Here is a 26,548-nt window from a genome sequence, read left to right as displayed (position 1 = left end):
CTTTTTTTTTCTCTTGTTCTTCACATGAAGAGGTTGTTGTTGAAACCCTCCTGTATGCACCCTGATTGCTGATATTCACACTTCTACAATTCACTTGGCAGACGTGCGTGCGTGCGTGCGTGCGTGCGTGCGTGCGTGCTCTGACTGATCCATACTTACGCCTCCATACTTACACCTCCGCTTCTTGATATATTTCTTTCTCGCCTCCCAGAATTGAACGTGCTAAGTATTTTTTATTTTTTTTGAAAGCATTTGTTCTGCATTTAAACCCTTTGATTGTGAGTGAAGACAGGTGAAAATAGGCGTCTGGACACAGCTGGCTCTACTGAGATGGAAGAATCACTTCTTGTCGGGCAGTTTCCCTCCCACACATGTCATTACAGGTCGAATCAGCAGTGAAACAGCCGAGACACCTTTCAGATGAAACATGTTTTACACTGATCAGTAACACTTCTATTGCTACAAAGAATCTAGCTGCATAACAATGGAACACAATTGAGCTATTATCCAAAACTTTTTGGGATTTTACAATTATTGGCAAAAGGACAATACTTGTATTGTTCAAAGTCATTTGCATGATGTATGTTAACAATTTCATTCAGTGGTAGTTGTTTGGAAAAATTATCAATCTTTTAGTTATTCTTAATGTTGTAGAAATGTGAACTAACTCAAATACAGCCAACAACACTGTTTGCCTGATGAAGGTCTAACATCGAAACATTGCCAATACATGTTTGCTTGCATGTTAGACGTTGTGCTGGAGTATACCTTTAAGTTTTTGATGGACACATTACTCTCTTAAATTACACACCTGTCCTGTGTAATAGATGTGAAAAGGATTTTTCTGTTTTGAAAAGCCATCAGTGTACTTTCCCACAAAGTTTTGACGAAAAACCAAACCACAAACAGGAACTCGCCAGGAAACAATGTGTGCATAAGTCTTAGTGCACGGCTTAAAAAAGCAGCAAGATAATACTCATTAGAACTTCTAGAAATCAGTAATTTCACACGCAAGTTCTTAGTGTAAATTTGTTTTTTTTAAACTATTTTGGGTGTGCCTAAATATCTGTTTTGTGTGTAATGAGGAGACAGTTTGTTTGGGATTAAACAAAGAGTTATATTCTGCTGTGTAATTTTTACTGCTACACGTGGACTTTTATGCTTTTGTGTTTGAATGCTATTAAATGAGATATATATTTATAGTGTAAGATCTAAGATGCTCTGTAGAAGTCGATCAACTCAAATAGGAAATGTAGAACAACAAATCACTTCATCAACTCTCACAAACCAGCAAGCAGAAAGCCTCACTTCATGACATGAAAATTCAAACTTGTAGCAACTCAGTAAAAATGTGATTGTGACATAACAAACTTTCATAAATGAGAGAAACAAAATCTACAACAACAAAAACAGCATCCTAAAAATACAAACACAAACTTTAAGAAAAAGTCAAGCTTTGTCTGGAACACTCTCATGCCAAGTAAACAAAACATGTTTTGACGGACAAAAAGTGAAGCACCTAGCTCTGCTTACAACCTGAAAACACAATAAGGACAGTGTGTCCTTCTTCTTCATTGCATGACATAACCTAACAGTGCTCCTTTGCACAGCAGTGAAATATTTTCCGACAAAAGTCTTCTTACTATTACTTTTGACCATGTCATCTTTTGTGTCTTTGTGTGTAGATGGTGGTCCGGGGAGTGGCAGAAGTGTTCAGCAAGCTGTGGCAGTTCAGGTCTGACTAAAAGAACTGTGCTGTGCATTCAGTCAGTGAGTGCTGAGGAGCAGGAAGCTCTGCAGCCCTCTGAATGTGAACACATCCCCAAACCGGCAGCACTGTCCTCCTGCAACACACACATCCCCTGTCCCGCAGACTGGACCACAGGCAGCTGGTCGAAGGTGAGTCTGGGTTTGCTTTTTTCTGAGGGAAATGAAAATGAAAAATGTTCCTGTGCTTCATTTTGGCATAATGCATCACATATGATGCATTTAAAATAAAATAAAAAAGCAGACATTTAATTGGTGCTCATTCAGGACAAACATTGCTGTTTGCTTAGAGCAGGGGTGGGCAAACTTTTTGACTCGCGGGCCACAATGGGTTCTAAAATTTGACAGAGGGGCCGGGCCAGGAACAGATGGTTCCTTTGTGTGAACTAATATAAATGACATGTAAAAGCCATTACATGAAAGGATTTGGCCTTTAACAAGTAGCAAAGCATGAATATGCAAGGCTCATTGTACAAATTGATTTCCAAATGCATTCATTTAATTAATTTAAATTTTAATAAACACAGTAGAGAAACTCACGTTCAGTTTCAGTGGGAACAGTGTTGTTGATCTCCCTTTTTTGCCAGTGCATTAAAGTCTGGAGAAAGCCAGTTCTTGTCGCTTTGCTCAGGAAATTTGTCAGATTTCCCCATTAACTCCAAAAATGCGCTGATCTCCTCTTTCAGCTCCCACACTCGTTGAAACACTTTGCCCAAACTTAACCAGCGGACACGAGAGTGGTACAGTAAGTCCTGATGATCCGCATCAGTTTCCTCCAGGAACATAATAAACTGACGATGCTGAAGTCCCCTTGCTCGTATAAAGTTAACAAGTTTTACAACTGGATTCACGACATGATTAAGCTGCAATACAGACTTACACAGAGATTCCTGATGGATGATGCAGTGAAGGAAAATAACATCCTGGTCAGGGTTTTCCTCTTTCACTTTATCCTGGATTCTTTTCAGCAGCCCAACATGTTTTCCAGTTAAATTTGGCGAGCCATCCGTTGTGACATTGGCAAGTGAAAAAGTGAAGAGGGGAATAATACACCACACTCTGAAGTGCGCCATCTATTGGGGAAACGTGGGCATTACAGGGGAAAACGAACGAGGTTTAATTATAATGAAATTAAATTTAATAATAATATAATTTGGACAAGTTCGGCGGGCCGGATGAAAAAGCCCAACGGGCCGTAGTTTGCCCATGCCTGGCTTAGAGCCATCAGATTGCCTCAGATCTTCACGTCTTCTGTTATGATATGTTTTTTCCATATCCAATTATTTTCTCACACATCGATACAACTCGTCCAACATAAATGAATGGCCCTTTAAGATGTCTCCTATAAAAAGTGTGATGAACAGGTGGTATAAGGACATTTGTGCCGGCGTTTAAAAGAAGAAATTCATTCATTAGGATTTCTTTCAGCCATGCACAAATCATCAACTTGGGACTTGCTAACCTCTTGGTTACTGAGTCAGACTATCACTTTGGTTTAGAGTAGACTGACACTGTTCGATGATCTGCAGAGAACTTTTTCTGACATTGATGTTTCAAAGAGGACAAATCCCCATAACTTTAGTGATGGCCCCTAAAAGTTTCACCTTTGTTTTAAATGATATGTGTCGGCAACTACTAAAGGGATTGTCTTGTAAACTAAGATATTAAACATGATACACATTATTACCTGACTAACTCCAGCATGTCATCATTGTCTGTGTTTCCATGTTAAAATGGATACTAAAGCATCCAGCTCATAGCACAGCTGTACAGCCTCACAGAGGTCCTTGTTTGCCGTTGACCTTTTTTTTCTTTTCAGTTTTGGTCACATGATTGACCCTGACCTCTGAGAGGGGGAGGTGTCGGGCTTTTCCCAGGTAGCTGTTTTTCTGTCCACAGTTACAGTAGCACTCAGAGCTGAGGCTTCCAGAGTCTGGATTACATTTTGATAACTTGATAAAATGATTTGCTTGCCGGTTGTACTTAAAAGGACCAATTTGTACTTCTGACACCTAGCGTTTAAAATGGGTACTGCAGTCCAAATTCAAAACATTGGAGAGAGCTGTCTGCGCCCCACCCCCTCCTCCCGAGAGTCAATGTGCACACAGGTTTCCATGTCACGGACACAGTAGCTTCAGTGTTTAATCAGCCCTGCATTGGTTCTTGAAACCTTTCTGAGTTCTTACCTCTCTCCATTTTTCAAAAGCATCTCCAATATTTATCTAGTTTTACCTGATTCTGGTTCTGAAGCTTATTACAGAAATGCAAAGGCTTTTCTATCTGATCCAGTTAGCGTACCTGCTTTCATCGCTGCAAAACCTGTTGGTTTGCCGTTTGCCAGGCAAGCCGAGGGGCAAAATGGCCATTTGAGTGTGTGGCCTACTTCCCTGACCAAAGAAACAACAACAATCCGCAGCAGAATCAAAACTTAGGAGGAGGAAACCACCACTTCTACATAGCATGTTTCCTTAATGTCTGATGATATAGTAATGTCATGTTGTAATTTAATTCAGTAAATATCTTACGTATTGCTCCTTTAATGTAATTTTGGTTATACGCCTGATTTTTAAGAAAAAGTCTAAATTTGGCCTGATCATTATCTGTTTATTTCATTTTTCTTCTTGCAGTGTTCCCTAACTTGTGGAAGTGGGGTGCGTCGCCGTAATGTGACCTGCTCCAGAAACACGGGCGTTGACTGTGACCCCCAGAGGAAGCCCCTTGCTGTCACTACCTGCGACATCCAGTACTGTCCACAAGCGCCAGACAATTTTGAAGGCGTCGACTGGTCTGGCAGCGGCTGGTCGAGCAAAGAAGTGCTCAATGAAATCAACTCCATACCTGAAGTCAAACCTCCTCCCAAATACAGCACCACCAGAGCCCAGCCCAGAACGCACAATAACGACCTTAATAACGATATCGAGGGAGATTTTCACTACCACAATAATATTGAAAATATTGATCCGGCTGCAGAGAAGAGTGTCCAAGTTGATGATTTTTACTATGATTATAACTTTATCAACTTCCACGAGGACTTGGCCGATGACTTTGAAAGCGATGGAAAGGATTCAGAGGACAGTGAAAGAAGTGATGCTCCACATAGTGTGAAAGACGACGCTCACATGGAAACCACGTATGCTCCCACAGCCTCTTCAGACTTTTCCACAATTTCAAAAGCCAACTTTTTGAAGACTGAAGAGCCACAGAACACAAAACCAGACGGTATGAAGGCTAATGAAAATGCAGCAACAGAAGAGTCTGTACACACGGGTTCTGAAAACTGGGATGACCTTCTCTCTGAAGATTTTCTTCTGCCCGTGTCTACCACTCACTCTCCACCTCTATCTCCCACGCAGCATTCACCAACACAAAAACAGGGACATGACATTCTGTTGTGGCCTGAAAACACGAGCACAATGCCGATTCCGGTTTTCCCTCCGAATGAGCCCACACAGGATGTGAAATGGGGGCAGTACGGTGAGGAGGCTGAAAATAACTATGACAATTTCTCTGAGGAGGAAGACTCCATGAAGGAGGTCACTGTGACTTCAAAACATGCTCCTCCAACTCCAGGCCATCAAACCACTATTGATATTGTTGTCATGACAACATGGGGTGTACATGATAATTATGAGCACAGTGAAAAAAGCACACTAGGTCTGCCTATTTCTGCAAAGAAAGAAGATGTAGAGAGTGCAGAAAGTTTAGGCTCACCAATGCCGGAAACCAGATTGCAGGTTGATACTGAAGCTCAGCGGGAGGAAAATGCTTCCAAAATACCTCAAACAACCAGTCAGCCATCAATATATCAAACTTTCTCTGCTTTGGAGAACTTGGGCTTGGATCAGACTAATCTTAAAACAGATTATACCACTAGTCAATATTCATGGGATACTGATGTTGATCTCGGTACAACGTCACTTTCTGCCTCTGAAGAATCCACTCCTCTCTACATTCAAGGCTCTCTGCTAACCTCAGGTAACCAAGAGGCCTCGGATGACTCCACATCAATAACTGGAACAGAACTCATACCTCCTACAAACCTGGAAGAAGGAGCTCATCCTCCTCCAGCTGATTTCCTGCCAGCTATGAAACACATACCGACAGAACCTGCCTCCGCTGAAAGAACTGGAACAGAATCCACATCCCGAGCGCGGCCCGTCGACTCTGCTGATTTTGACTTCAATGAAATAGTTATTCCAACTCTAGTGATGAGCAGCAGCAGTGATCCTGACCCTTCGTACCAGCCTACAACATACACAGCAGCTGATAACCAACAGAGTGTAACACACCTAAAACCTCACATGGAATTGCTATCACCGGCTGATCCCGTTTTGCCAACAAATCCACCGGCTCTGTGGACTCTTCCAGCGCTGACATCGGTCCAAACTTCAGCCTCCACACAAGTCACTATCCCTGCTTACTGGGTCACCGGCAACTGGAGTGCTGTGAGTCTGCATTATATTACACACAATCTGCTTCTTCACTTACTCTGCCGTGTCTAGTTTTAGTCCCTTTGAGGATACCATATGTCCCGGATCAAACTCGGCCAAAGACAAAGCATTAACATAGCAGTGGAAAGAGACCATTGCCTGTGCTGTGTTATAACTTTTAAAAGTTTAGCATTTTACACATTGAAAAAAAAAAAAGGTGGAAAAGGAGCTCAGGCTTGTACTGTTTGCATTATTATCAGTGACAGATTTTGTGAAGAATGGAAAAACCATACAAATGTGAGTCATGTACTCGTGTGTTGCTACATTTCTGAGGCAGTGCTCCACCACTTGTGGTCTGGGTGCCATCTGGAGGACTTTGGCCTGCAGTACTGGATCAGACTCTGACTGTGACCCGGCAAAGAGGCCAGCACCAGCCCAGAGATGTTACCTCCGCCCCTGCTCCATGTGGAAAGTGGAGGAATGGACTAAGGTAAGACTTGATGTGATATTTTATTAACAAAGATGATAATAGTTAATGTTTCATTGTAAATGATTTACCCTGAACAACAGATAGTTTATATGACAATGGTTAAATGTATTTATAGGGAGCTTTAAAAACAAGCAGGTTTTGATTTTTGATGTCAGATATTTCCGAGTTTCCGTGTGGCTGTGGTGAAAGCACAATCCCTGAGAAGTTTTTTGACTATATCGAGGTGTGGTTAATAGTTCTTCATCAGACAATGTAAGGGTTCTGTACTTGTTTCTGTCATGTAACTTGAAGCGAAGATTTGAAGAGCTGTACACACAAACAGAAGCATTTTGTAAGGGAATTCTAAAGTGGTGGGGGGGGGGGGGGGGGGGGGGGTGGGGGGGGCAGTGCAGTGCAGGGATGCTAGATGCTAGATGCTGGTTTAGTCTCAAAAAGTGTTTATTGATCTTTTCTGAACATGGATTCTGCAGGCTAGCAGCTTTGCTATAGGGATTGCAAACAGATTTCCACAGCTTTGGTCCAGAAATAAATATATTTGTACAATAATCAGATGGATTGCAGTGAAGTCATGGTGCACAGAGGAGAAGTTTCCCAACATTAGTTATCCCCTGACTTACCCCCTGACTTACCCAGCAGCACCATGAGGTTGATATTTGGGGTTTTATTGTTTTAAGTGGAATATTTTGTCAACTTTTGGAGACATTTATGGTGGTCTGGGTGCCATCTAAAGGACGAATTAGGAAGAATTCTAATAACTTTGATGATCCTGTAGTAGGGCTGCTCGATTATGTTCATAAATATCAATCACTATTATATTAACTCGATATTGAGATCAATATTATTACACTTGGTTACTTATTGATTTTATAACATCTGCATCACATTTATTTATCAAACTACAACACTCTTAACGCTACAACGTGCAGAACACAAAACAAGCAATAACTGAAAATACATAAGTAAAGAAAATATATAAATAATAAGAATTAATACATACAAGATGTTTTTGAGGTAGTGGTGATTTGAAACATTGAGCACACATGACAAAACCTGTGGACGAATCGAGTTTTATCTTGACTATCTTGTTTTCATGATGCTGGGAAGACAAAATCATAATTGAAATGAAACTGGATTAATTGCCTCGTACTATCATGTAGCCTGTCCTCAAGCGCCACCGTCAGGTCAAATAACAATTTGTCTAAGAATGTGCAAAAAAGAACATGATAACCATTATTTTTTATTGACATTGAAACATGTTCATGTGATGTTCATCACCTCAAAGTATCAAAGTATCTCTGTGTCTTCATACAGCCTCACAGATGTGCTGCAATAACTAACTGCAGGCTCTGGTAGCTAATAAAAATAAACATTGTCTTGTTTATTTGTATCAAACTTACAATGAAGAGATTAACTTCCTTTCACAATTGAGCTAGTCAAATAGAGAGAAGTGTTTTTGTACAAAAGTTGTCCTTGTGGATTTTTTTCATGATATAAATATTTACTGTTATGACTCTTTCAGATGAAAGATTCTACAGATTGAGTAAGAAAAGAGCATCTGAGGCTGCTGCTAAGTTTGTTACTCATGCATAACTTCAGCTTATTTCAATGAGGCTTCTTAGAGGACTGTCAAACAACAGACCCACTCTCCTTAAATTCGCTGTGAAAGTCAAAGGCGGTGTTAGGTAACTATCATGTCACGTCCATTCCCAGTGCTCCAAGAACTGTGAAGGCGGCTTTAAATCCCGAGAGGTTCAGTGCTTTGACATGCGGGATCAAAGACCTCTACGACCCTTCCACTGCAGGGCCATGTCCTCCAGGCCACAGAGCCACATGCCCTGCAACACCCAGCCATGCCTCGACTGGTACGCCTCCTCCTGGGGTGAGGTGAGTCATACGCAAGGGTCAATTACTAAGTTCTCTTGACCTTACTTGTCTGTGCTGCTGCAACGCCCGAATTTCCCCTCTGGGCATCAATAAAGTACTATCCTATCCTGTCCAATTACAGACACTGTCAAAACATGCACAGGTAGTGTTGTGTTCTTCGAGTAGGATAGAAATGCATATTTATACGTGTATGTAACAACATGCTGAGGACGTTTTCACAGGGATGTTTTAATGTATGATAATTTATAAGCCTGTTTCATCAGAACTTCTCCTCAACGGCATTTTTATAGAGAACATCCTTCTTCTGCTTTCAAATGAAAATGTAGTGAAGCTGATTCTTTAGAACATACAACATCATAACACACACATTTTCTGTCCATCATGGTTCATTGTTGCATGCATGCAGTCATATCATTTCTATATACAACACAATTTGCACTGCAACAGGGTTGTTTAAAACTACTTTTATGATCCTTTAATTGTGAATAGACTTGAGTAAATAACATGCATTAGAACCATGTATGGACTGTGTGTGTGTGTGAGTGTGTGAGTGTGTGTGTGTGTGTGTGTGTGTGTGTGTGTGTGTGTGTGTGAGTGTGTGAGTGTGTGAGTGTGTGAGTGTGTGTGTGTGTGTGTGTGTGTGTGTGTGTTCATATATTCATATATTTTTTTACTGTGGTTGTGTGCACTGTTCAGTGCTCTGAGGTCTGTGTAGGAGGAGAGCAGCAGAGAATCGTTGCCTGTCCAGAGGAGGATCGATGCGACCCCGAGCTTCAGCCCAGCAATTTCCAGTCATGTAACACCCAGCCCTGTGCTCAGTGGCTGACTGGATCATGGGGACAGGTACATCACACACACACACACACACACACACACACACACACACACACACACACACACACTTTACTTGATTTCAGAATAGTTTAAATAATTCAGCATGATTGATGATTCATAAACTGATGAATGCAGGTCAGAGATTCAAACTGGCTGTGGTTTTATAACCATGGAGGTAAAGGATCTGTGAATTATTCACTTCTTATTAAAACCCCTGAAATTTAATTAATTGTCCAAACAAAAGAGGAGCAGCATCACAGGAGTTTGGTGATCATAGTACTGTTGGTCTCAGGCTTTGCACATTCAATGACAGGGAGGATGAAGAACTAACCCTAACCCGTGGAGATATACTGAGATAATGCAAAGGATTCTGGGTTCACCAATTTGATTTAGAGAACTTAATTGAATCTGTTAGGAACTTAATTAGTATTAAAGCATCAGTGCAAACACAAAACGAAGCCTTTAGACAGTCTAAGAACAAAGAGTATGACCAGTGCAGCTTCAAAAAACCCTTTCACATTTCATCAGCTCAGGCGTGATTAGGTCCAATGGAAGTGAGCACTAAGCTTGACATGGAATGATTGGCCTTGAGGGGGAGGGACCAGTAACTCGTTGAAGATAAGTGGCTTTATTGTTTGTGGAGTGTGTGTAGGGTAAGGGAAGAGGGGCTACTTGTTGACTTATGGAACCAGGTCATTGTGTGGAAAGGGAGGATGGAGACTGCAAAGCACCTGTAAAAAGCTTTTTGCACTGATCAATGGATTTCACAGATTTCCTCAAGATGTCAAGGCTTTTCAGACATGTGGGGATGTTTTCACTGTTAGCTTTGAATGTGAGTTTGTCATGGATTGTGGTGCCAAGGTGTTTGTTTACCGGTGAGACGAAGAGGAAACATGTTTGTCGGATCTGGAAATGCAACATAATTAATTTGTGATACAATATTTGATAAAAGACAAAGAGTAAAACCATGATGTAAACAAAGATAAATACATCTGGTACGTCTGGTCGCCACTTTTGTTGAGACGTGATTTGCATTTCAAATTAGTATCAACTACTTGGATTAATCGTTACTAGAACCTCTAGTGATATTTTTATCTTCTTCTTACTGATTAAGCAGAAGCACTGCTGTAAAAACACACCAATGACATCATGTATCTTATCCATATGAAGCATTTCTACCTCCTGAAGAACACATTTTGGATAATGATCCACATGGTGTATACAGGGGGGAAAAGCTGCAGGCATAAATCACGTAATGATCCGACCCACAGAGGGATTTAGGGCTGCTATTCGAATGTCACTACCTCCTGTTGAGTCATGCACATTACTCCTGTCCACAAAGAAGGGACAGAATAAATCTTTTTCAAATCCCTGAACCACATCGGCTTTGTCAAAACCCCCCCTTGATAGGCTTTCATCAGACCACAACCCAACCCATCCTTAGATCCTCCCTGTGTGTTCAATGACTGATAAAAGTGCAAGATGAAAAATAAATGGCTTCTGTCCAAAAGACGCCTGATAGACACTTCAAATCAAATTTGGACAAGACATCAGTCACTGAATGTTGAGCCTTTTGTGCTCAGTGGTTAGTCAGTGTCCACTAAAATACTTTATTTTTATTTATCCTTTAGTTTAGCAGGGCAGACCCACTGAGACTGAGGTCTCTTTTCCAGGGTCCCCTGCAACAAGTGTGAAAAAAAGAGATGAGAAAACACTCATATTTATGCAAATATCATGAAAACCAGCCAAAGAACGACCTGACACTATGGAACTACTGTAGACTGTAATGGAAGTCATGACATTAAATTCATTTAACAGCAAGTTTCCATTCAAATGAGATATGTTTAAAACATTTATCGAACAGTGTTCGGCCTCCTGCGGCGGTGGAGTTCAACGTCGACTCATCGAATGTGTCAACACGAAGGGTGAGACAAACGAGGAAGTGGATCAAGCTGAATGTGACCACGAGCCGCAGCCCGAGACCACCCGCAAGTGCAACTCACAGGAGTGTGTGAGCGCCCCCTCAGGTGAGTCGCTCCAAAACATCATTCCTGTTTAAACACATTACATTTTTATGCACTGATAAACACTGTGTCTTTAATAGGTCCTTTTATTTTACTGGAGTGTTTCTATTATGCTTTATCCTAAAACTCCACCGTGTTTCATATAGTACATTTCAGTCAACTTCATGAATTTGCCAACTCAAGTTATACGTTACTTAAATTCAGATTAATCAGTTTAAAATGTAACTCAGTGAAGACATGAAGGTGTATTACTATTTTATTTTTATTTTTCTAAACTGTTAAAGTCTGAGTAGCAGAAATTCAATGAGATCCATAAACTGCGAGCTGCTACATTATTGATATACATGAATACATTACTGATAATATTGTTGTAAAGATTAGATTAAAATAAATTCAGATTAGATTAGATTAGTGCTGCACGGTGGTACAGTAGTTAGCGCTGTTGCCTCAAAGCAAGGAGGTTCCTGGTTAGAATCCCCGTCGGACCTCTCTGTGTGTAGTAAGCATGTTTTCCTTGTGCATGTGTGGGTTCTCTCCGGGTACTCCAACTCCCTCCCACAGTCCAAAGACATGCTTGTTTGTTTAATTGGGGACTCTACATTGCCCGTAGGTGTGAACGTGAGTGTGGCTGGTTGTCTGTCTCTATATGTCAGCCCTGTGATTGACTGGCGAAAAGTCCAGGGTGTACCCCGCCTCTCACTCAATGACGGCTGGGATCGGCTCCAGCGGTATAGATAATGGATGGAAGTAAAAATACTGATCAACTAAACGCAGTTTAGCATCTCACCTGGTATATGCAGTATGTGCAGGAGCACTTACAGATATTGAAAATGAAAGTCACTGCAAAGTAAGAACATTTGAATCTTTAAGAAAAAATGTTTGTCTGACCTTGAAAACAACAAACTGTGGAGTCCTGTTTTAATCAGTGGATGCTTCAGAGGCTCAGTCTCTCCTCTCACTTCAGTTTGAATTCCTCGGTCAGTGGCTCACACAGTTACTGGAGCATGGACCTAACTTAACTTTCAACCTGACCTTTAAATAAACCCAGAATATTCCTACACCGGTTTATTTTATTTTTTTTAAAAGTTACATACCCTGGAGAATTATAAAATCTGAGGGAGGATATGGAGAATATTACACACTATTATATTCTAATGATATTACTGTGCTTAAAAATACTCTGAATACAGGGTTGGTTGAGATGAGACGATGACGATGATGATGGTGCTAATACATATGACACGTCATGTGTATGTGTTAAAAAGGGGCTCACTGTTGTTCATGGGTGGTTCACATCAAGAGCCCTGCCCTGCACAAAACATATGCTTCACTTTCGTATGCAGGTCTCTATATTCATTATTTCTCTTCACTAAACATCCAAACTATCCCTCTAGTACACTGAAATGTGTTGTTGGTTTGACAGCAGTATAACGGCTGGCCCACGCCATGTTGTAAGAGCCGGACTCTGAATATAGGTCACCTGAAAATCCAATTAAAACAGGAGAAACTGTTTGACCTTAAAGCAATAAACCATGATTACCATTTCTACTTCCACTGATAACGGTCTTGGTGTGAGACGTTCATACTGGTGGTGATTGGACAGCGGTTGTTTACCCAGTCGATGGAGATATTGAGGTAAATGTCAAACGAGATAAATTAAGCCTTTAACATTACGATAAAGATTTTTGAGCATTCAGTAAAAAAGTCCCCAAACAGTTTATTGATTGATTGGTAGGGCTTTATTTTCAGACAGTCTGTACTGTCTCAGGATGTACAAAATACACAGCAACTAAAAGACAGCCTTATTTTCACACTGATTTCTGTAATCCTACAGTACATACCCACACCAGGGCAAGTTGGTACAAATGAAGCAATAAGATGTTATAGAAGAAGATATAGAAGTGTCTATTTCTATCATGCAGGTGTCCTTGATAAAAAAAATAGATTATGTATACTGTATATATAGTCAGGGATATTCAATATTTAACTGTCTGATGCTTCATCTTTATGAACATTGTCCTATTCAACATTTTTCACATACTTGGCCGTTGACAGCAGCGTTTCTATCTCTGGGATTTCGCCGCTTCTTCCTCTAATGAAGCCGCTTCACAAGACCAGTGGAAAAAGCTCAGTACAGCAGCCTCAAAGATCTCCTTTGTTAAACAGGCATGCAGAAGAAGAATTGCTACTTTTTTTTTTTCAAATTTCTGATAGAATAGTAACATACTTACTCAAAGAAGTCTTCTTGCAGTCAAAGAATCTTTTCAACCCCTCTCCTGCTTGAGAGGCTTCATTTTCATGGCTCAACATTTCCATCTTCGACAGCTGATCTCACCTTCTGTCATTTTAATGACATTATTTGAACAGTGGTATTTAATTTCCTGATACAGGTCGCAGCGGTTCAGTGGCATTTCTGTTTTCTATCGCACAAGTAATCACAGTAGAGGGCAGCCTATTAAGAGTCTGAACAGCAGCCTCGCTGACATTTTCAATGCATAGAGGCATACACAGTGTTTTGTTGATGTGTTTTTTTTATTCAATGAGGCAGTCTGATGATTGCAAATGTTCAAGCTCAGAAGCTTCTTTAAATTGCAAGCACAAGCTGTAGCATGTACGATCAGCCTTAAACATTTTAACATGTGAAATATGATATACCACATGTAAGATGTCCGCAGGGACATGTGTGTACATGTTATGAATTAATTCTGGTGCAAGTTTAACATGAATCCCACTGATTAAGAGGACAAAGGAACCAGCAGTTTGAATGTAATGAGCTTAATGAACATTGCCGTCCATCAGGACTGTTGAATTAAATATTCCTGAAATGATTATGAACATGGAATGAATTTCAGAGAATGTATGGCTGACTAACGCTTCATCGGGTTCATGTGAGGAGCATACAAACTCAGTTCATAAAAGAACATCGTGTGTTACAGTACTGAAGGCTGGATACTGACACATAATAACATCCACAGGAATAATTCAATGATTGTAGTCAGTGGTGATTTTGGCTTCTGTTTGGGCCCTAGTTAAAACCTATTTTGTGGCCCCTCCAGAAAATAATTATTATGTCTACCAGTGTCCCAGCGCAAACCCCTCTTCCTTTTTTCCCCCTCACAGACTGATAATTCTTATTAATTTCCCCTCTTTGACTCTCGTTGACGAACTTTGGTTTTCACAGAAATATAGCATTTGACACTTGGCAGGGCAACCAGGGTGAGTGCTGTCAGATGGGGCCCCATTAGGGAGGTTTCCTACTGTCTTTGCAATTTGCACATTTCAAGCCACTTCTATGGTTTAAAGTCTGTCAGCCCTCGGGGGCCCCCTACTGGCCTGGGGTCCCAAGCAGTCTCCTGCTTTGCCTGCTGACAAGCAGCACCTCTGATTGTAGTTTTATTGACAACATAAAATATTATCTGTACATCACAACACCAGAATGTATCAGGGACTAGGTTCAACCACGTTGATCCCTAATGCAATAAGGTCAGGTAGTTAGGTCAAAAGGCAGTACAATAATTGCATTTGTCTTGTGAGTTGTCATTTTTCAAGATTAATTTTGGGGCTTTTTTGGTCTTTTTCTGGGTAGTACAGATATATCTTATTCATTGTTGTTGTTGCTGCTGCTCTGTTTGTCTCTATCCATCTTCCTGCATCTCCCTCTATCCTATTCTTCAAGCCCAGTGCAGGTTCAGCAGATGGCTGTTCATCATAAGTCTGGTTTTGCCCAAGATTTTTTCACCTCTTAAAAGGACGTTTTTTCTTCCCACTGTAACGTTGCTAAATGTTGCTTAGTGCTCAGGGTGGATTCATGTTGGGTCTTAAAAACAAAGAGTAAGGTCCTTTACCCGCTTTTTGTCAATTGTCTTGAGATAACATTTGTTATGAATTGGTGCTATACAAATAAGAATTGATTGATAGATTGATACAGCGTGACAGGTAATGTGTGGAGAGAGTGGGGAATGACCCATGTATGGAGGCTATGGTCCTCCAAGCGGACGGCCTGGGTTTGAATCCGACCTGTGGCCTCTTTCAGATAAAATAAGACTAGACCCTGGTAAAAATGAAAGCACCTTAGCCCTGGAGAGAGCTCTCAAGGTGATTTCTAAGAGGCTGAAGAGTGCCGTATGCAGAGATAACAACTGAAAAATGTAGAAATGTTTTCCAAACACTGAGTGACCGGAGTTTATTCAAATGTTTTAATGCTCATCAACCAATTCAGCTAAAGTATGAACACTGTTCTTCTGTCCACTTGTGTTTTCTGGTTCTTATTGTTGTAACTGCTGTTCACTCATTTATTGTGGATTTAAATGCCAAACGATGCCGCTTCTTAATGGCTTTGTAGGAATAGGCTGGTCAGCAATCACAGAAATTGATTAAAACTGTGCCATTTTCCCTCCTAGTATCAATGTGATTAAATACTAAAAATGACCAGCATGGTGAATAAAAGGGAGCACAAATATGTAACTACAGTAAGTGCATGTGAAGAGGCACAGCGTTTTCTAACATTTAGTGCACTCTATACTTTTAAAAAATGGCTTAGAAATTGATTAAATAGAGATGATCATCTCAACGTCTAGCAAGATTTTAATGAATAAGCAGTTAGATTTCACTGTCGGTCTGCTCCCATCATCACTAGGAGAGATTTTTATTTAAATCCTTTTTTACTGATCAACCAATCATAGCTTTTGAAAGAATGTGTCACACCTATCAATGGGGTCAACCAGGCTGATGCCAGTGGTGTAGTGGTGCCTAAAGAAGTGGGTATACTCTCTTTTTTTTATGTGGCCCTCCCGGCAGAGGATAATGATAATGAGCCAATTAGAGACCAAGTAGGGATGAGGGAGGGTCATCACTTCACCATCCTAGGAAAAAAAAAATGCAGCATACCACAGATATTGTCATTCAATCATTGGTGTGAATGAGAGGGGATTTAGAAGTGGGTAGACTGAAAAATAAGTAGGTATACGTATACCTGCGTGTACCCTGCACTACACCCCTGGCTGAAGAGTAAAATACCACTGTTACACAAAAACATCTACTGTAAGGCCACCATTTAACTGTTGAAATAAGTAAACAAGGATAAAACACGACTCTACCTGCAACCCTCGTGTTATATCTGTCAGGTGGTACGAAGTGTGGAGGATCTGATTTGAGGCAGCTTGGATTAAACCTGATTTGTAAGTCAGGTCTGCAAAATGAATCAAAATATATATTGAATGTAAACAGACGAATGAATGCATTTAAATGAGAGCCTGATTCTCCTGATCTAAAGCAGCCTTTGGGTCAAGTGACTCTCGGTCCAGGTTTTATTGGCAGATATTTATTCAGAGCCACTTACACGTGATGCATTTAAACAGAGCTCAAGCCTGTAATGGGATCCAGTTCAGAATCAACTCAGGAGATGAGATGATATGCATGTAAAGTGATGGATCAGACAATCATTTTATACATTTCATAAAATATATAAAAGGGAGGTTTGTTAGATCTGAGTCGGTAACATATCATCTGACATTAATAAAAAGCTGGTCTGGTGTCAGTGTACTTCCCTCCCACTGTGACACAATATTATATACAGGACTTATCAATGGCTATATTAGAAGTTTTCTCAGCCTGTCAGGCACAACCTGGTCCGACTATGAGCACACGAAGTCATGCAGTGACACGAGACGTGTTAGAAACACGTGTGTCGCTGTGTGAGACAGGCTTCAAGAGTATGTGAGCTGCAGGTACTCCACATCACACCAGGATCACATTGTTGTTCGTCAGCAGGAGGATAATGTGATGTTAGTGTGAGTTCATCTTTAACATGGACAGTACATGATCTTTTAAAGAATAGAATATATGAATGGGGGACAAGAAACCAATCTGCTGTACTGTCTTCATTCAGATGAGTCATTATTGAAGCTCTTCACACTGCAATACAAACCGCTATTACCTCAACTGAGACACTGGATCTCAAAGGCTGGCTCCTGAGTTAATATACACACGTTTCCATTAGTATCAGTTGTAGGTTAAATATAGTGGAATATCTGAGTAAGACACAAAGCTGTTTTTTATGTATAGGCTTAAAATGTTTCAAGATAAATCTTATTAAAATTAACAAGTCATTAAAAACAAATATAAAGCCTGGATATATGATCCATCTTCAGACTGATAGTAACTCAAGATCCTAACTTAAGCTAGTTGGTTTCCATATTAATCCAAAATTTAGTTCTGACTTGAGCGGGTGTTCAAATTGACTTTCCCAATTAATTAATGTTTTTCAATGAATCCAATATAGCCTCACTGTTGTTTCAAAGTCATTTCAGCATCTTGGTGATAAATGGTTTCAATCTTTACAAGGTTATGGTAGACAACATTTAAGTGTATTTGGGGATAAATTCAGGAGGATCACCTCGCTCCAAAACAAGTTCATAGAGTGAAGTCTCCTAATGGTAAATAAATTTATCAATCAATCAATCAATCATTTTAATTTATTATATCAGATGTTATCTCAAGACCCCTTCACAAAAAGAGAAGGTCTACCCTTACTCACTTTTTTTTTTTTTTATTATTTACAAAGACCCAACATGAATCCATCATGAGCACAGCACTCAGCAACATTTAGCAAAGTTACAGCAAAAAAAATGAAAACTTGTTTTAACAGGCAAAACCAGACTCATGATGAACAGACAAACAAGCATCAACAACGAAGAACGGTATGAAAGTATGATAACAGATGGGTCAGTGTAATATTAACATTAGCAACTTTAATGATAAGAAAAAGGGGAGGACTGGTTTTCTCTAAGATTCACTTTAACATTTATCATAATGATAATAAAAATGACAGGTATGATAGCATACAACACAGGAAACCGTTTTTGGAGAAAATTTCAATTTTCAATGTGAACTCAAAAAGTGGAAAATTGTACTGGAGATACTTGAGACACATTAATGTCTTCAAAATACCTGACTGGTTGTTTTGTACATAGAGCTTTATTCCTGCTGTCATGTCATCAAACTTAACCCTTTATTATAAAGATATCATTTTACTTATACCACTCTGACTCTGCCTTTAGAACTTATCCTTATTTCATGGTCACTTCAGACTGTACAGGTGGCCATTGTGAAGTGTCTTACAGAGTATACATATCGTAGTCTGCTGTCAGAGGTCATGTTGTGTGGGAAAAGTAGATTTCTACAAGGTATGTCAAGTGGACGAATTCCTTGAATTCAGTCTGCAGGTCTCTCTGCTCACTAAGATTCCTGGAGCATATAGCCGCTGTCTGGAGCTACAGAGCTGCAGTGTGGGTTTCATATGACCTTCTTTTAAAAAGAGGTGAAGCTATTAATGGGCTTAGTTTGGTTTAGGAATACATTTGAAAAGATGACTTCTCCCAAACATATTAAGTTTTTTTATTAAATGTTTTCAAAATGTAAAACCAGATGCTTTAAAGTATTTTATCATCAAAACAGAAATATAATAAATTGAAGGACTTCAACACCAGTGCATTTAAATGAACCGTAATGACAGGATAGCACTTTCAATGTATTCACTAATTATGTTGTCATTCATGATTATTAATTTTAAAAAAAAACTCAAAAGTTCTTGACATAATAATGAAATTAATTTCATGTTTTTCCAGAAATGTAATGTGTTCTGTTGTCTGTTGTGTTTTCAGTGTAAAGCACTTATCAATAATCCTCACATCAAATTTCAGATAATAACTGAAATGTAGTTATTATTCGTTAAAAGTGGTATGTTACTGAATGTCTTAATTAGATGTAATTATCTGTCTTTTCCAAAACATTAAGTTTTATTGTCATTAGAATTTAAAATCTACATCACTCTAATAATGCATCAAAATCACAGACAGGATAGAGAAGTCAGAAAAGTGAGTTTAGTTGGACTCAGCCCCCTTTTCCATTGCAGACCACCAGCCCACATTCCCCCCTGGGGGGCAAAATATTTAACTGTATCTGTTACACTTTTCATCCGTTGAGGGTTTCAGGGGCGAGGCTAAGCTCTTCTCCAGGAGCTGTTACATGAAATAAACCAAAAAACTAAACTCAACAGATGGTGATGCGATTTCACCTCCTTCACTTCCGGCAGAAGAGCTCCAAGTCTCACACCTTACAGTGGCTGAAATCCATATATATGAAGAGCAATGTGAGAAGACTTGCTTGTGGTGTTAAACCAAATAGACTTACTACCCGTATCTGCAGCTTGCTTCAGTTTAAATCAAGTTGAGGCTAATTTTTGTAGCTGTCTGACCAAAAACAATAACGTCTGATTCTCTGTCTTTGATACTTTTGCTTTATTTACTTTTGTCATTTTTGGCTTCAACATGCAGCTGCATTTGGCAGAGGGGATTAAGAAAATAGTGATGTGTTTGTTGACCAAAACCATGACTAAAGATGTTTTTTCAACGACCTTTTATAACAGCTTGAATTAAAAAATGTACTTTAAAACTAGAATTGAATGACTCGGTGTCATATTTGCAACTTTTCACACTGCCCTCTAGTGGCAAAACACTTCTACTCCATGTTTAAATTACAAAAACAGATGCTGTTAATTTATAGTCATCCATTTTTAGGGCACTATTACCTAATAATTTACATTTAAGTGGGCCGCGGTGGACTAGTGGGTAGTTTGCGCGCCCCATGTACAGAGGCTTCAGTCCTCAAAGCGGCAGCCCAGGTTCGATTCCGACCTGGGGCTCCTTTGCCGCACGTTATTCTCCTCTCTCACTAAAGGCAGAAAAGGCCCCAAAAAATAAATCTTAAAATAAAATGTTTTTAATGACATTCAAACAGATGTCTACCTTTAAATGCATTTGTGGTCATCCTGCATATATTAGTCATATACACAGGTCAAGGTTGATTTGGGTCAAGATGGTCATTTACATTTGTTTCATGTAGGTCATTCAACAGCCTCTCAACATTTGCCACCATCAGCTTGTTTGTTCGTTGATCCTTACTTTTATGAAGCTGTATTTAAACATCATTGACCCTAAAGAACAAACACGTGCAAAGACTCATCCACTGATGATGATTACACATGGGGGGTTTCAATAGGACCCAATCAAAGGTTGTGTTATCTCAAATGGTGAAAAACAAACATGTTGGGAAAACCCTACTGCCCCACTTCTGTTGTCTACAATCATATATGGGGCACGCTGCTGACTGGTTAAATAAAGGAGATGGCTGAGTTGTAAAAGAGATCAGGAGAACACGTGTATTGAGTCGCTGCTGTGACACTTGAACACTTCTGACGTCATGGAGTTTCTCTATGGTGGGTGACATCAGAAATGTCTCACATTGGAGTTTTCTGAATGGTTAAAGAGCAGTGGGTTCAGTTGTAGAGGCTATAATGAGTGGTGAGTTCAGGGCGGGAGGACAAACTGATTGAATGCTCAGTATGTCACATAATCTGTCACCTTGTAGTGGTTTATTTATATTTAACTAAATCTCTCTGTCCAACGCCAGGGGGCTCTCAATCAATACCACAAAAACAAAAGATCACGTAGAGGCCAGTGGGGAATCATGGGAGTTCTCTCTGCTTTTTTTTTTTTTTTTTTTTTTTTTTTATTTCATCACCTTTTAAAGTCTCCCCTCTCTTTTTAAAACCATCAACATTTTGCCTTCAACAGAGACCATCTGCAGTCCGTACTAACCTCCTGTTCTACATACAAAAGCATTTAAACCTAATCTAAACCGATGATCATAATGTCACACTTCAGTTGCAGACTTTGAAGACCCACGATTGGAAAACATTCAACTTGATGAGAAGGACTAGGAGATGAGTCTCTGCAGGATTGTTCAGAAAGATTTAGGAAATATAATGTTCATGTCCCTGAGTGGCTTTGAGGCATGACATAGCACATAATAGTACTTTTTTTTTTTTTTAGATTCTCAAGTTGTCTGTTAAAGCCATCAGCAGTTTCACTTCGCCTCACAGAAATACATCACCTGAATTGAGAATCCAGCAGGAAAGTGTGGGTTGTATTTTTCTTTCTCTTCTCCAGACTAGTCTGTGTGGAATCTTTGGACAGATTGTAAAACAAACTTGAGGAAGGACAGTTGAAGGACAGGTGAAATAGAAGAACAATACAAGACCATGAATGAGTGAGTGTCTGATGAAGTGTTATGATTTAATACGTGGCCCATGCTCTGATTGCTGTCTGGCCTGGATTTTCAATTTCATGTATTTACTCTGTAACAGCTGTGAGAGCAGACAGCAGAGGGTCATCATGTTTGCTCTGGTTGACAGATTCAAACTGTGCCCACAAACATGTGTTTATGTTTTGTTCGGCTGTCAGATGGTGAGATTAAATGTCTAATTTTCTTGTCATCGCATTGCACATAACATGAAGCCATTTTATCCATCATGTATGAGAGAACAAGTCAGGAACTTCATGCTCTGAGGACACTGAGATAGCAGGTCTGAATTGCAGTTTAAATGTCAGCCTCAGATTTTTTTCAAGCTGATTTTAAAACAACACTTACTGCCGACTTGTGCATGGAAGTTTTTGGTCCGTACTAGCCACACACAATAAAAAAAAAAATCATAATTAGTATCAATGTTACGGATGGGAGAAAAAATATTATATTCTCTGTGACAAAATAATTTCACAAAGTCAAGCTAAGTAGCAGCTTCAACTCTAAGATTGACAAACCAAAAATTTGTATCCAAACTTTAATTATTTTTAGCAAGGCAATTCCCTAAAGTGGAATTTCTTTTTTTTTACAGTACATAAACAAAAAAAAAAGAAGTACATATTGACATAAAAGTAGGCATGATGCATCAACAAAATGTTATGGGTAAAACTTTGCAAGAAAAAGCAACACATTTTGGTTACATTTTTCTGTGCAGCACTTCTTAAAATCTGCTCATCTTACGACATTACGTATTTGTTCAAAGTAAAGTAAAGTAAAAGTGTTATCCAACCTCTGTGTGTGACCCCCATCTCTTTCTCTGTCCCCCTTACAGGAGCAGTGTGTCTTCGTGATCGGCTAACGTCTCGGTTCTGTCAGACTCTCCGCTGGCTTGGCCGTTGTCACTTGCCCAATGTAAGAGCACAGTGCTGCAAATCCTGCAGCCAGCGTTCCCGCTCCGTCAGTGCGTCTCGCCGCTGAGGTGCAACAAAGTAACCATTCACAGGTCTCACCAACAGAAACACGGATTCCAAATGAGCAATGCGAGGCTGTTTTCCTCACCGCTACAGTTTAATAAAAAGGGATTATTCCCAATACAAAACTTTGCATGTTTGTCCTGGTGAAACTGTAATATAAGGCTGACATGAGTTGTAAATGTTAAAAAAGCATAACCTCTTTCAAAACCATGAAGATGTTTATAATTTTGCTCTTTTTATGTTATACAGTTTGACCAGGAGGACTTTTATATTTCAAGATGTCCTTGTAATAGAAACAATGCTACGTTCGGGGTCCCTTGTCAATGTATAGCTTGATAAGGTATTATTACACGTGTAGATAAACCACTTATAAACCTCATGGTTGGTACAATGCTTTCATTTTTATGTCAGCAGCAGAATAAGACATTTTAAAAATACAGGAAAAACAATCTGATTGCGGTTTTACAGATGATGTGGTACAAGTAAAATGTGACATTTATGAGTATTTGACTCTTTGCTAAGCCCCTCTTAGCCACTTTAGCTAAGCCTGTCCCTTTTTGATCTGGACACAGTTCAGTTTACACTGTGTTTTAAGATCAATACTTATTCATATTTTTTTAAATAGTGGCTGTTTTTAAACAAAATTAGTTCAGAGCAGCAGGCTGCAATTACCTTTATCCGATGTAGCTAACTAGCTAAGCTAGCATTAGCTCCATGAGCTGATACAAGTATCCCAGGTTCGCCTTTAATATTTCTGGCTTTTGCCTGTGAAGGAGGTCTTTAAAAAGTACTTCGCTAAATATTGTGCATATCATATTAACACTGAGGCTAGAGCTTGCAGCTAAAACTAACGCAAACAGGTCATCCTTTTATGTTAATTATTCTGTTGATATGGAAAACAAATGTTGTGATATTACAGTGGAAAGCTAGGAAGACCCAGTTTAAAAGACACAATAAGAAACCTGTGAGATCTGACTGTGTTTACTTTAAAAGTGATAGTTTGAAAGTTGAGCTTAAATAATAGCTAAACCAATTTGTTTCGCCAAATACAAAAAACATGTATATCATGGGGTTACTAGATCATCCGGAATCGTAATAGACAATAGTGTTATAACTTCAATGATGGGCTTACTTCTATGTGATGCTGGGTTACTGTAGGTTGCTGCAGTTAGATAGACATGCTAAAGTTACATTACAGCAGATTTTGGTTTCATAAAGGTGGGAAAAAATAAAACCATACACACTTTTGACATGCTGAGAAATGCTGTTGCAACACATTAAATGTGGAGAAATCCACGGCTAGACCAGCCTGAGTTGCCTGCTAAGGAAAGCCAAGCTGTGATTGGACTGAAACACCTCAGGGGCCGGGTTATGCAAGTGGTCTGTTGCAAAGTTTAACGTCTGCAGCTTGTCAAAAGCTTTTGGAAGTAGTTGTATCAGTATTGCTCTGTCATGATGTGTCACTCTTTGACTTTACTACACATGTTTTTTTTAAGCCACAGAGTAATGTGTGTGTATATGCTCAACATGGAGCTGCAGGAAAGTACTTGGTGCTACAAGCCTCACAGGCTCCAAACTTTTCAGGTCAGGGATTGGCAGGCCCAGTGCCTTATCTACTTGAATATTGGGTAATTTGATGTCTTTGTTTTATTTTAACCACTTTATTGGGAGTGTTGAGTTAAATTCAGCATAGAATATTTTTTGTGAAATTATTCAAAAAGAGGGACATTTTGAAAAATATGCAAAAACCACATTAGGCTTTGTATGGTGTATTAAGGAATGAAGTATTTGTTGTATTTTATACTTTTGCAACTGGAGTTTTTAGTTGCTGTAATCTTGCTTTGTGATAAACTGAACTCTTACTGACGCGTCATGCTTTATTTTGTGCTCCTTAATACATTCAGAACCATTTTGACCCTGTGACACAAATGTAAGATGCTTTTCAGTCTTTTCAGCTGAAATTGAATGATATTTCACCAATTTTATAAATGCATCAATTCTTTGAGAAGGAAACAAGAAAAAAATCAATGTCTGTCAATGTCAATTTACTATTACTGTAATAAGTGCTGTGATAAGACTTGCAGTACAGTCAAAAGAAGCTCCCATGAAAAGACATTTTGAATCCTCTCTGCAGATTTCAAAAGGCTTTTCTTGGTTCCAGGAATGGATCGTTATCACTTGGCATATAACCAACCTTTTTTTTTGCTTACTTTATTGCAGGTATTGACATTACACATCATCTGATTTCATCACTCATGTTCATCCTGCCTTGTTAATAGATTTTTATGAAATAAATTAATAAAATATAATGAAAAAGAGCAAAAGGGAAAAAGAGAAAACAAACCTTTAAAAAACAAGAGATCCTACTGTACTTTCTTCATTTAAATTAATTTACATTTTGCTTTTTCACTACTTCTATTTTCTTGACCCATTTACTCTAATTTCTTCTGAATTCCTTTTCTCTGTCGCTCAACCTATAAGTGTTTATCTCCATTTCTGTGGAGTGCTTCAACTGTGAACTTCCACGCATTAATAGATGATGATGTAGCGTCCATGCTGTTCTGTGTGATTTGCTTTAATGCAGCTATACATCATATGTATCCTCTTCCTTCTCTATTTTTGATTGACGGATACATAATATAATAATATGACTAACTTCTTTTAAGTTTCCTTAGCTACACACAAGCTGTATATGTGACCTTTGCACTCTGCACTCACATTGATGATTTGAACACATTGAACACAAACCACCTACTACATACTACTATCTAAATCAGTATACAGTAGGTAAACTGCATACTGAGTTCAACAGTAGTATGTAGTATGACTGCCAGTCGTCGGTTATTTTGCAGTATGCTTGGCGCGGTTATACTGGTATAAGTCAGGAAAAGGCCCGCTTCACCTGTTATCCAGCAACAGGTACTACCTGCAGATGTCCTTCTGCTCACAGAAGAAGAAAATAAGTGTCCTTCCACATGAGAGATTGAGAGAGGCCATGATTAAAATTGGCATTGTTAAATACATTATCTCAAGGTAACAAGGTAATTATTTTGTTATCCTACAACCATAATTTATTTTCTCATAATAGTGGGCTAATTTATGTTCTTTCAAGGAAACAAAAATCCAATTATTCAGAAATAGGTTCGTTATTGTGATATGTTTTGTATTGTGGGGTCTCCAGTGAATTTGTAGCTGGACTGAACTTCTCCTACAGCTGGAACGAGTACACAACAGATTTAATTTTTGATCCAGCAGAGAGAGTGGTTGCACAGCTTGGGATTTCAGATGTTGCTTTCAGGCAAATATTTGATCATTTTAGGGGGGGAAAAAACACCAGTTACACCATGCCAGTGTATTTAAAGAACTGCTGCGGGATGACAGATATAAAAGCACTAATTGATTTTGCTCCGAGGTTAGAGGACAAGGAAATATGATGTGACTGAATCATGAGGTCACAGATTGAGCTGAGCTGTCATGCTAACTCTTCTCCATTAACAAGCAAGAAAGACTGAGGCTAAAGCTTTAAGGTGCCAGACAAAGAGTCTGCATACAAGCTGCATGGGCAACAGCAGCATTACATGGGTGACTTTGGAAAATATCTCACTAATGAACTCCCGGGGGAAAGGGGGACCTTTTGAAGGAGAATCTGAGACCAGCTTACACACAATCAGTGTGCCAGTCCTAGCTGGCAGGGCTATAATTGATTGCTATTGCACGGTAATTGGATGATGCATTCACTTTCAATTAATGAACTTATTCCCACACAGAAAGTCTGTCTGGCGGTCTGAGAGTATGGGTGGGAGTGTGCTGGTGGATGAGGAGCCAGGTTATGGAGGGCTTTGTAGCAGAATTATGGAAACTGATTCAATCATTCAATCAATCTTCTTTTTTTTTTGCATCAACTCATAACAAGTGTTATCTCGAGACACTTTACAAAAAGCAAAAGGTAAAAGACCTTACTCTTTGTTTTTTAACATTACAAAAGAGCAGGTAAAAAGACCATAC

The 26,548-nt window shown here is 39.3% G+C and overlaps 1 protein-coding gene across 1 annotated transcript in view; it reads left to right on the top strand.

The window, feature by feature from the left end:
- LOC132958709 (A disintegrin and metalloproteinase with thrombospondin motifs 7) overlaps positions 1-24,428 on the top strand; it is a 71,067-nt gene extending 46,639 nt beyond the window's left edge. The window contains exons 18-24 of the mRNA XM_061031759.1: positions 1,686-1,899; positions 4,395-6,212; positions 6,535-6,687; positions 8,398-8,571; positions 9,268-9,414; positions 11,270-11,432; positions 22,402-24,428. Of these exons, the coding sequence (XP_060887742.1) occupies positions 1,686-1,899; positions 4,395-6,212; positions 6,535-6,687; positions 8,398-8,571; positions 9,268-9,414; positions 11,270-11,432; positions 22,402-22,547 (2,815 nt within the window). The 3' untranslated portion in view covers positions 22,548-24,428. The remainder of the gene's footprint in view (positions 1-1,685; positions 1,900-4,394; positions 6,213-6,534; positions 6,688-8,397; positions 8,572-9,267; positions 9,415-11,269; positions 11,433-22,401) is intronic.
- Positions 24,429-26,548: the final 2,120 nt, after the last annotated feature.

Source organism: Labrus mixtus, chromosome 1, assembly GCF_963584025.1.
Source record: "Labrus mixtus chromosome 1, fLabMix1.1, whole genome shotgun sequence".
NCBI classification, from domain to species: Eukaryota; Metazoa; Chordata; class Actinopteri; order Labriformes; family Labridae; genus Labrus; species Labrus mixtus.
The sequence above is the reverse complement of the archived record's forward strand: the minus strand, read 5'-3'. Positions and strand labels throughout refer to the sequence as shown.